Source organism: Rhagoletis pomonella, unplaced genomic scaffold (assembly GCF_013731165.1).
Source record: "Rhagoletis pomonella isolate Grant_MI unplaced genomic scaffold, Rhpom_1.0 Rhpom_scaffold_00007, whole genome shotgun sequence".
Taxonomy (NCBI): Eukaryota; Metazoa; Arthropoda; class Insecta; order Diptera; family Tephritidae; genus Rhagoletis; species Rhagoletis pomonella.
The window spans coordinates 52,441,352-52,453,412 of NW_023458561.1; the positions used below are offsets into that span (position 1 = coordinate 52,441,352).

Below are 12,061 nucleotides of genomic sequence, written 5' to 3' on the forward strand. Positions count from 1 at the left end.
ACCTTATGGGCAGTAGCGCCGGCGTTTCCAGACGCGCCGGCGTCGCCGCCGCCGCCGATTATTTTTGAAGTTGACCACGCCGCCGCCGCAAAGCCTGTCGGCGTAAACCTCTAATACATATGTATGTATTTAAAAAATTAAAATATATACGCATTGGACCGCCGAAATGCATATTTGATGCAACTGATTAAGTGGGAAAAAATATATAATTTTTTTTTTAATTATTGCTTTCAAATAACATCATCACTTTCGAACGTTTTCTGGATACGAAAACTAGTGAAAATTTAAGTCGTTACCTGAGCATTTCCGGGTATGAAAATCGTATTTTTTAAAAATTGTATTATTTTTCCATTCGTTTCCGGATACATAAACTGTCGATAAAATTGACATTGACATTGCTGTTGGAATTGCGTTTGCAAATTTTATGCTTGCTGCCTTGGCAACCATGTGCATTTTATTGTTGTGAATTTCCAAATGCAACGAATATGCGAATGCAAGAGCATATGCACAAGATCCTGGACAGCCCTATAGTTTTTTCATCGCCGCTCAAATTGGCGTGGCAATTATCCCTAACTGGTGAACACTGTGCAATGAAGAGTCTTTCCAAGTAAACATAGAAAGAAAATGTGTTGTTTTCAGTGGCAAAAATGAAAAAATAAGTAAATTAAATATTCTTTAAGGAGCTAAGGAGCAAATGAATTTTTTAGCTATTCGCTTCAGTCGAAATCCTTTGCTCCTTAGCTCCTTGCTCCTTTACTCCGCTCTGCACGGCTCCGAAGCCCGGCCCACAACGTCAACTTTACTAATAACGATAACAATAACGAAACGAAATTGCTAACGATACGTTAAGGCTCATTTACACTTATCACTTTCGTTTCCACCAAAGTGTGCAACAAAAGTGAACGATGAAACGTATTGACTCCCTAGCAAAATGAAAATTTTTTTATTTGTACTTACTATGCACTTACTGCATTCACAGCTCGTTCTGAGATGTTCACTCCCGCAGTACTTGAATCATTGATGATTTTCGTGGTGGTTGAATTATCAATTGCAGTTGTTGTGATTGTCGTTGATGTTATTGTGGTTGTTGCTGTTGCATTTGGAGTACTAACTGAAACCTCCTCGCTTTGAATTGTGCTGACAGCAGTTGTCAATTCACATGACTCATCTGAGAAATCTACATTACTCAAAATCAACAGCAATACAAAGCCGATGAGCAGGATTATGACCATATATTTCATCAAACTATGTGAATTGAGGACAATAAAATATTTATGTATGTACATCCAAGCTCGGAAGAAAGTAAAACAGTTTAAAAATTGCAAATCTTACCAAATTCTTTTGGACGAACTTATGAGTTTGCGTTCTCGCAGCTTTGTGTTGTGTTCGTCATTTAGGTGAAAGGTTTTCGTTTTATACATTTTATCAAAGCACAAACCAATAGAATGAATGCATATACAAATGTATGTATATATGTATATCCATGCAAATACCCAAAATTTTTCAGTAAGTTAACGCATTTACATAGATATTAGCGCTTTTTCGAGTTTAGGTAGCAATTTTGCGTACATGTTATCCACTCGACAATTCTCAATTAACTGTTTTACCCACTTTAGATTCATTTATCACTTCATCGATTTGTGATGGCTAAATACTTTTGTATTTAATTTATTTAGTAAATAATTAAATCCCATTTGCTTATCAGTAGCTATGGTAATAAAATCGCGTTTACATACTTGGTTTGATAAGGCAAAGGGCTTAATCAAGTTCCCTGAATTTGTGAACGTATGTGAGCATACTAATGGGCACCATTTAATGTAAATATAAATGCATACCCTGTAGGGACCATGATTAGTTCGCGTTAGCCCCTGTTGGGATTTCGAAATAACTGCCACGGGCATAACTTCCATTCTATGGAAGTGAAATTATTACCGTCGATCGATTTTTGGTCCATGGCCGTTAAGTCTGACATTACTTCAACAGATCTGATTCATGGAAGTTATGTATATTAAATGAGCCGCTCACTGCACAAATTGATTAACTCTACTTTAAAAAAAAATCTTAAATTTTAGTGTCACAGCTTAAAGTCCGGCGCAAAATTAGGAATTTTTACTTATAACTTTTTGAAAAAATGGTTAATTTTCCGAAATCCAAGACGGTCTATATCAGATTTCTGTAATTACCACTTCTTCCATGAGATAAATTGATATATGGATATAAGGTTTTAGCAGCACCAGCGATGAATTTCAATGGTTTTACATTTGCAGCCAATTTTTGAAGCTGTTGATTAAAACCGGTGAGTGGAACTCTTATGACTTATCAGGTTCGTTTTAAATTTTGTGACTTATTTTTAGAAAATTTTGAATTAAGTGTCGGTTTTAAGTTTAAAAATGCGCACCACTTCGGCTTTTGAAAGCTAATGCTGCATTGGGAAAGCCTTTTCCTATAAACGGAAATTTCTTATTTCTTCCATTTTCTTTCGCTTATAATCTCAGAAAAGTATGCTATTTCAACCCAAATTTGTGAGTTATGAGTGATGGTTAGCGAAAAAAAAAACAATAAACTCTTCGACGGGATTCTGAAATCGATAAGGCCCCCAAGTTGTTGTTAGGAGACCAAACAAATATCGAAAAACTTTTATCGAATGTGACTCTAGAAAAGGTAATCAAGAAAACTTCATTAGAAAACGATGAGGAAAACGTATTGGACTTTGAAATGAAGACAAATTGGATGATAACTTGATTGAATTTACTAAGAAAAATTCGAACGAAAACCCTTCTGACGAGCCTCAGTGAGTTCCAAATTCTGGAATTCTCAAAATCTGTATATATTCCCTGTGATCATGTAATATTATGCGAGTTCTTTCACAATCCTTCAAAGATTGAAAATTGCCGTGAATGTCAAGTAAATATTCAAAGGTTTGTTCGAATAATATCATAATTTATCCTTAGTATATTTTACCCACCAAAAAATTTGCACCTTATATAGGCCGCGACCGCTGTGGTGTAGTGATAAGCAGCGCGCACTTCTACTACGCAGCGTCTGGGTTCAAGCCTTGGTCAAAGCAACATCGCAAAAAAAATATAGAAAAAAGGTTTTTTTTTAACAGCGGTCGCCTCTTGGCAGGAAATGGCAAACCTCCGACTGTATTTCTGCCATGAAAAACAGCTTCTCATAAAAAATACGGTCGCCGTTCGGAGTCGGCGAAAAACTATAGGTCCCTCCCCACAACAACATCAAGGCACAAATCGGAGGAGAAGCTCGGCCAAACACTAACATATGTGTAAGCGCCAATCTGTATATGTAAGCCTTATTTAATATGACCTCAAGCCTAAATACGCAAACTGTTCTATTTAAAATTGTTAATGAGAAAGTACTCAGCCTACCAAGAAACGAAGCGTATGTAAGTGAAGGCATATATTCCGGCCCCAGCTATGTACTCTGCAAAAAGGTATGTGATGATGTATATATATCGGCTTACACTTTTGTTAAGTGTTTGGCCGAGCTTATCCTTCAACTTGATGTTGGTACAGAAATGAAGGAACCAACGTTTTTGCGTCTCCTCCAAATGGCAAATGGATTTTATGAGAAAATGTTTAAAGGCAAGAATACAATTGGCGGTTTGCCATGCAGTGGAAATTACTAGCTACGACTAGACATTTTCAATTGTTATTCTTTTCCCTGATTCTGAGATACATGGGCATAACACCGTCTCACCATCCGTGCCGTCCTCCATGACATTGGGCAACAATCCTTATTAACCGTAACATGTTAATAAAAAAAACAAATTCTTCATTTCTGGTTACAAATTTTATATAGTCAATCCACCTTTTATTATTACAAGTTCATACTCTTTATACATTTACAAAATTTATATTTTATTGGTGCATAATTCTAGGCTTTTTTCTTCAATTAAGCTCTACTTAAGAAGCTTCAAACAACTAAATTAATATTAAATTTAGCATTCTCCAGATACCCTTAACCAGCCAATTGCTCCTTATTCTCGCGTCTAGTATTATTCACCTTGTTAGCAAGTATTTCTAAGTCTTGTGGTGGAGAATTTTTTTTCTCTGTCACAGCGTATGTAGGCGTTATCTGGTTGGCTGGCAATGCGGGTAAGGGATCATTAGAAGCACGCTTGCTACGTGGCGATAATTCGGCATAACTGACCAGGCTAGTGTCACGATATTCATATTTGGGTGCCAGTGGCGGCATGTAGCTATCGATGGACTCGAAATCTAGCGATCTTTTTTCATTGCCATTGTTAATTTCTTGCAAGCGTAAATAAGCTGGTATAACTTCATACAAATTAATATTCATATAACTTTGATTACTTTCCACACTAGTGATGGAGCTGCGACGTATCGTTTGGCCATTGGTGTTGGCATCTTCCAAGCTAAAAAGAACAAAATAAAAATAAACAGATTTAGGATAATAAAATTACAATATTTTAAACAGATTCGAAGTACTTAGATTAGGGTTATCCTTAAATGTACATTTCTACATCAGATTTCCTAAACCTCAATCCCTACGTCGATGCTACTATCGCCAAAGTTATTAAATGTAAATTTTGATCCCGATCGGAGACGGCTAAGGCGCACAGTGTTCTGCTATTTCGATTCGTACAAAATAAATTCCCAACCGCGAATTCCGAGGTCAAAGGTCAACTAAAAAAATTAATTTTTTCTGAGTTAACCCTAGCTAAATGTTTTTTTTTTACATCCATTTTATGCGATATACATATGTATGTACATATGTGGTGCATTCATTTATATTTTACTGATGTTATTGAAAACAGAGGCTTAGAATATGTTTCATTTTGCATTTTATATGGGAAAGAGACAACTTTTTGTAGAAATTGTATAGAATTCTTGAAAATCAATATTTTTCGATCAGATAAGTCTGGTTCCCTTCAGGATACTTTCATAAATAATACCCACTTGTTTATTTAATAATTTTTAATGCTAACGATTTTTTATTGGTCTATCCATTGCATTTTTCGTGGTCTTTGGGAGCTTTTGGCGGATCTGTAAATTATAGTTACTATGAAAAAATTGTTAAATAAACAATTTGGTATTATTATTGGGAATTTCCTGCAGAGAAGCAGAGTTTTCCGATCGAAAAATGTTGATTTTTAATAATTCTATACCATTTCTGCGAAATTTTTTTTTTTCGATATAAAATATATGGACAAGTTTTGAGCGCTTTGAAATGGGCAGGTTGGGGGTAACGTTCAGAAAGAATATCCCATATACATATCATCACTAGACACGAATAAAGGTGCAAGCTCAAAAGTTGACCGCGAAAAAAGACGCATAAAAAAATTCAACGAAGGAAAGGCGCTCAAACCTAGTCGACGGGGAAGAAAGACGGGTGAACTTATTTTCGTGGTCAACTATGTTTGCGGGTGTAATAATATGTACATTCCCCGTCAACTTGGTTTACGCATCTTTTTTGTCAATGCGTCCTTTTCCGCGTTCAAAACAATGGCGCGCCTTTATTCGACGATATATTTTGTTTTATTTTTAAATTTGGGGTAACTTTTCAAGGTAAAATTGGAGCATATTTAAATTTTTTGTTATCGCTATCGATAGACAATTTTCTGCTTAACAACACAAAAAAGACGCCAAAAAAAATTTAAATCCATTCAAAATTACTCTACGTCAGTATACATATATAACCACCCCAATACTAATATCTCTATGTATTTCTACCGCTGTAGCTCTTAATATAGGAGTCATTGATTATCACTATCTCGTTAAGGTACAAAAGTCTCTTTTCTTCTTTTACTCTATTCATTCTACACCCAAACATCTTTCTTTCTTTGTCGCTATACGCTACTCTCTGCTTCTCATTTCTTCAGTTAGTATATACTTACTTTCGCGAATTCCGTTTCGCCAAAGTTTCTTCTTTTATCTTCAAATCTTCCAGTGAACGCTGCTTTGGAAAGACCACTATATCCTGGGCACTGGTATTGGTTGCTTTCACGCGCTTGCTTCCCAACAATAATGTTGGCTTATGTTTTATTAGCATGAAGACGGCAGCCATGCCGAGGAAGCAGCAGAGTACTGCGCCTAGTACAGTCAGCGCGATGCCTGTGGGCTGCATGGCATGTGTCAACCAAGCATTATAAATGACCTCAACATTGGAGCTCACGTGTAGCGATTCGCAGTAGAATGGTGGTATTTTTACTCGGTCGGTCGAAAACAAACAAAACGTATAGGTGGTGTCTGGCAAGAGATCCCCAATAATAGTTTGCTGCATTATTGGTCCGAAACAACCGAGTCCATATTGATTATAGTTAACAGTCATTTTGTAGTAATCATCTACGACTTTACTAAACCAAATTAAGCCGTAAGATTTAACCGCATTAGGAATTTCCAAAGACACTGCCACTCGCAACGCAGATAACTCCGTTAGATGTATTTGTGTTTCGGGCCACAAAACTTTCTGCCATTCTGCTGTTGATTTACCACCAGGAATGAAACATTGTAGCAGTATGATTTTATCACTAGTAGTTGTTGTTGTAGTTGAGGGTGTAAGTGTTGTTGTATCCGCTAAAGTTGTAGTACTATTCACCTCATGCTCGTGAGAAGTTAGCGGATCAACTATAGTAGAAGTCGCTGGCCTTGAGCTTGTCGTTGGTATTGTGTACGCGCCTGATATTTTGGTTGAAGTGGTTTGGAGAGTCGCCGTATTCGACTCGGGCTCATCGGGACATATAGCCAAATCTAAAACCGACAAAGTCGCATACTCAGCGGGTGTTTGGCAAATCGGATGGTCACTTTGATATTTTAAAATTATGCTCATTTCGTTAAGTAGTTCGCAAGAACAGTTCCAAGGATTGCTGTGAGCATCGATCACTAAGTCACTATAAATTTGGCGTCGACCGAAAATCAAATGGTTTATTGTGTGCAACTGATTGTTGGACAAATTGAGGTATGTCAGTGAACTAGAGAACTGTGAAAATATATAGTTAGGCAAATATTCAATGTTCGAATGCGACAAATCCAAACTTTCTACAATCCACAATTTATCGAAGGTTTCATCTGTGAATGTGTTTGTAAAATTGTTGTAACTTAAGTCGATATGCTTCAAATTCTTTAATAGACTGCTGGAGGCTGTGGTATTGGTGATTGCGGTCAAGCCAAGTTGTAATGTTAATTTTGTTATTAGATTTTTGACGTGGCCTAAAAAGTCAGCGCAAACAGCTTTTACTGGCTTTGTGCGTTGAATTATGACAAGTGATTCAAAAGTGTTGGAGACATTTTGGAAAATATCCTTTCGTAGCTCTCTCACTTCTAGATTCTCTAAATAAATCTCCTCGAATATCCCCATAGCAAAAGCGCCCGCATCGATATCGGTCACAGCGGATGAGCCGATATAGAGCGAACGCACCAATTGGGAATATTTACCCAGGAAGCCATAGGATATTTTTCGATTCGGGAACCTACTACTATGAAGACGCAGCTCTTCGATAATTGCACAAGTGGTATTCTAAAAACAGTAACAAAATAATGTATGAAGAAATTAAATAAGTTTGAATTTTTCTCCGTTTACTTACGGCAGCGGAAATTGCATTTTCTATGCTACGCTCAATTTGATCAATTCTTTCACGAATACAAACAATCTTGCATTGAATCTGCACGCAGTTGGATGGTAGAGGTGGAGGTGGCGGTGGTTCGTTGGCGTCGGTATTGGGGATTCTGTCAGGAGAAGAAAGAGCAATCAGAACTACTTTAAAATTTAAATTAAATATGTATTAAATAAGTAATTAAAAAAAAAATTTAAGACAATCTTTTATTTGCAGTTAATAAAAAGATGAAAATCCCAACCCTGCAGCGCCTAATGGCTAAATTTTTTGTAGAGCGAGTATCGAGAGGCGAAGATGGAATTAATCTGTAAAGTAAAAAATAAATTTTTTCTAAATGTCGATGGTCCTCTGCAATAGCGACACAATTCAGTCGTCTACATTCAATCGTCTTTCTCCAAAATAACGAAAGGATGTTTGGCTTTCAAACGGCGATTTTGCGCGAATTCCGATCATTTGTTTCTTTATGCCGTTACAACGAAAAACGAGATGGGATATATTTTAAAATTACATTTCCATTTTTATTGAAGTGTTGCCACGTAAAATTTTAGTTCCCTTTTATGAACAAACTAATGAACTAAGTAGTTCATTATGCACAATTTGGAACAGGGTATATACGAGTATAACCTTACCTAATACAAATTGTTCTAGTTTTTGCAATAATTTTATCATTTATCAAACGAGATAATATGTGCTCATTAGTTATGTTTACTGGTTTCATTTGATGTTTGCCAAGGCCAATAACAATCAATGTGTCTATGTACGCAAGCGTAAGTAGGGGTGTATCTAACATTTGTGTCTATTTTCTTACCAACGACGCGGTAAATCAGATTGATAGCGTGAATGGGAAAAGCATGACACTTATAAGGGCAGTATTACAGGATTGGGCATTTGCCCAAAATTTGGTGCAAATTTTATCCCAATCGTGTGAGCGCACAAATATTTTTCTTTATCCAAATCACGAAAAACAATTTGTTCAAACTTTTTCACAGAAGTTCGCTGCATTTTAGCAATCGTGTGACCACGAAGAAAAAAATTATCGTCCCAATTTTTTTTATTTTTTACCAATAGCCAATAGCAATATAAAAAATGTATAAATCTCAACAAATGTCCCAATCCTGTGACACTGCCTTTAAACTTGTATTTGGTATAAAAATAATATTTTAAAACTTGTCAAAATTTGGTGCGGCTATAATTTTTTCGACTACTGTACATAAGTTGACTATGATAAATCGGCCGTGCTATCATAGTAGCACAATTCCACTAAATTTAACTTACAAACAAAACACGGGCAGGAATTTCAAAATGTCAACCCTGTTTGTGTGAAATATTTTATTTTTATCAGTATTTTTTTTTTTTTTGCCAATCTATCTATACATATTATAAAGGAAAATGTTTTTTTGGAATACCGTAGGAGAACCATTGTTCATTTTTATTCCAAAATTTCTATTCCTGTAGTTCTCTACTATATATTTGGAAATAAAACACGTCAAACCAATATTTTATATCTAGGGATGTATTTTTTGTACAAATTTCCGTGGAGTGCCTACGCATGGGTATGCTCTAATTAAAATTCTTAGTATAACATTTTTGACTTTAGTGGCTTCGCAGTCGCATATAATTTCTTTTATAGGGTAATTTCAGTATAGGTCTTTTAGTGGGTATATTACCTTTACAAAAGAACTAAACACGTTTAAAGTGAAGACAGTGAATTTTTCGATTTTTGCCCACTTGGCGACATTGGGCGACGGTGTTATTGTTTTCATCCATACAAAACAAATTGTCGAACATAGTTTCCTTTGTATGGAAGAAAATGCGTGACACCGTAAAAAAAAGTTTCCAAAAATCAACGGTATTTTTAGACACTTTAAATTAGAAAATTGTTGCTATGCAACTTGTTTAATTTTTTTTTTATTTTTGTGCAAATTTTTATTTTTTTTTTTATAAAATATTTCATACAAAAAATCATTGCGTATTTTTATTTGATTATTCACAACTTTTATATTCAAGCATTGCATATCTTCGTTTTTACAAATGAAAAAAAAATTTTTAAAAAAAATTTTATTTTTTCCCTGTACAGTTTGATTTTTTCATTCGCGATGAAAATTAAAATTAAATATCTTGGGCAAATAGTACGTATAATCCTTGTTTAAGGAATGTATATACACTTCACCAAACAACACATTCCAACAAAATTTCGGCACTTAATTCCACAAGGGATAATGAAAAAACTGATACATGAAACAGATATGCGCCGAATGCTTGGCGAATACCAATGCATTTTTTTCCTTATTATACTCACTTCAACTCCAACTCCAATTCATTTTGATCAATAAATGTCTGCTCACTACCAATTTCTCGATTGCTTACATATTCACTCACTAAATCAAGAGCAGCATAACTTTCTAAAAACACATAAAATGTTAGTATATTTAAGTAGCATATAAAAACTGTAGACATTTTAGTCGGTTAATTTTCACTGTCACAAGACGTCGCTTGTTAATTGTTTTTTCACTCGCTGCTTTCTGCTTATTCTTTTATGATAACAGTATTCAACGATTCGATAGTATGCGTGAGAAAATTTTATTTTATTTGGCCGTTGTTGATTGGCCATTGATGCAACTACAAGTATTTGCACAATAAAAGAAGTTACTAGCGAGGATACATGAAATCGGCGCACGCACTTATGCAATCACATCACACACGCATACACTAATTTATGCGCACATTTATTAAATGTATGGAATAAACTAATTTTGGAATTTTTTTTTTATATGTATGTACTACTATGTAATTTCAATTTTCAAACCACGAAAACGAGTCAGCCGAACAACTCAAGCTGACAAAAGTTCAGATGCGACTGAGCGTATGAGTTATCTGTAAGCAGCGTATAAGGACATGAAATCCCTTGTCATGCGCCGGCTTATCGGCGCACTGTGCTTCACTTACATACTTGCAGTGCACAAAAATTGGCAGTGCTTTCAAATTTATTCAAAGTAGAAGTGTTGACTAGCTAATTTAGTCCGAATATTCAGAGCTATAAAGTACATAGATATGTACATGTATGCATGCAAAACCTGGGATCCTATGATATGGTCTAATGTGGAAAGTCTGGCCACCTTTATTAAAATATATACATATAATATATATTTATATATTATACGTATATTTTTAAAAAATCCAATGAAGCTTGGACATTTTGTATGCACTAATAATTTTTGAGAAATAAATATAAATTAAAAAAAAAAGAATTCTAGTCTAAAATGTAATCAGTTTAAAAAACATCGAACATCCGTTATGTCCACTGTGCACCGTGAGAAAAACGTGTCTGGAAAATAAAAGGAAATAAAATCGAAAATAGGAGACCCAGTTTGGCAATGAGCGATAAGAAGTCTAATGATAAAATGTGGTTTTAGAGAATAATACCAGTTGATAAGCAGCGAAACGACTAAAAAATGCGAGTAAATACTCGTTATCAAGAGCAACATATAACGGCTAAGCGAATAAGTTGGAAAGAGGTAGACTAGTAGGTAGACTAATATTTTGTGAAAAATAAATAAGGACTGCTAAAAATCGCTACTTGCAAAATGAAAGCTGATTTTTGTAAATTTTCATTATCAGGATAGCCACGCATGGTTTACTGTGATGCAAGCGATGTGAAAGCTGCTGAAAGGATACATTTAGGCGATTCACAGGATGTGTTAAGCGTCGCAAAATCATAAGCTTAAAATTTTTGTATGCACAATGATGATTAAGTGGACTGCTAGCTACTCCGAAATGTTAATGTAATTAGCTCCCTCTGAAACCATTTTAACCGTTATTTTACATACAAAAAATTTAGGCTTAAGATTTTACGACACTTAACTCGTTCGTAGTTATTTTTTAGTTATATATTAACAGGCGCTCTCATACCTAATGCAATCGGTAGCTTATGCTATGTAGAAAAATTAAGCAATTTGATCGAGAGAGATAGATAACTGGCCAATTGTCGACTATATGCTTCTGATGAGTTACAGCACAGGCACTCAACGTAAACGTACATCGGTTTACGGACGCAGAAACATATCAAATTTACTGTTGATAGAGAGAGAGAGAAAAGCAGCGACAACGTGACCATCAGTGCTACCAACTATACTTAGCTATGAAATGCCATATTGAGGTTAAAAAGTGACAAATGTGCCAAATAGAAAAATAAAAGTGACAAGGGTGAAAGGTGCCATTCTTTTTAATTTTCCCATTTAGCATTAAAATGAGAAACAAATTCTTAAAACAACGGTCCAATGCTAAAGTAAGATAAACTAGTTGTACACACTAATGAAATTAGAAAATTTTAGGCGTTTTTGTATTTGTAAGGCGATGGTCAAAAGAGTTCAAAGATCCTTATGTTATAAAAGCTCTTTTTACCAGTTTAGTTAGACCTATGCTAGAATACGGATCTATTGTTTGGAATCCCCGCTACCAAGTTCATTC

General features: G+C 35.1%; 1 protein-coding gene across 1 annotated transcript; it reads right to left on the reverse strand.

Annotated features, from left to right (window-relative positions):
* Positions 1 to 3,830: 3,830 nt before the first annotated feature.
* Positions 3,831 to 10,429, reverse strand: LOC118744015. Its single transcript, XM_036476775.1, has 4 exons — positions 9,894 to 10,429; positions 7,565 to 7,706; positions 5,879 to 7,497; positions 3,831 to 4,396 (listed from the first exon to the last, which is right to left on the reverse strand). Exons 1-4 carry the CDS (start codon positions 10,049 to 10,051, stop codon positions 3,979 to 3,981), a joined length of 2,337 nt encoding a protein of 778 aa, XP_036332668.1. The 5' UTR covers positions 10,052 to 10,429; the 3' UTR covers positions 3,831 to 3,978.
* Between the last annotated feature and the right edge of the window lie 1,632 nt (positions 10,430 to 12,061).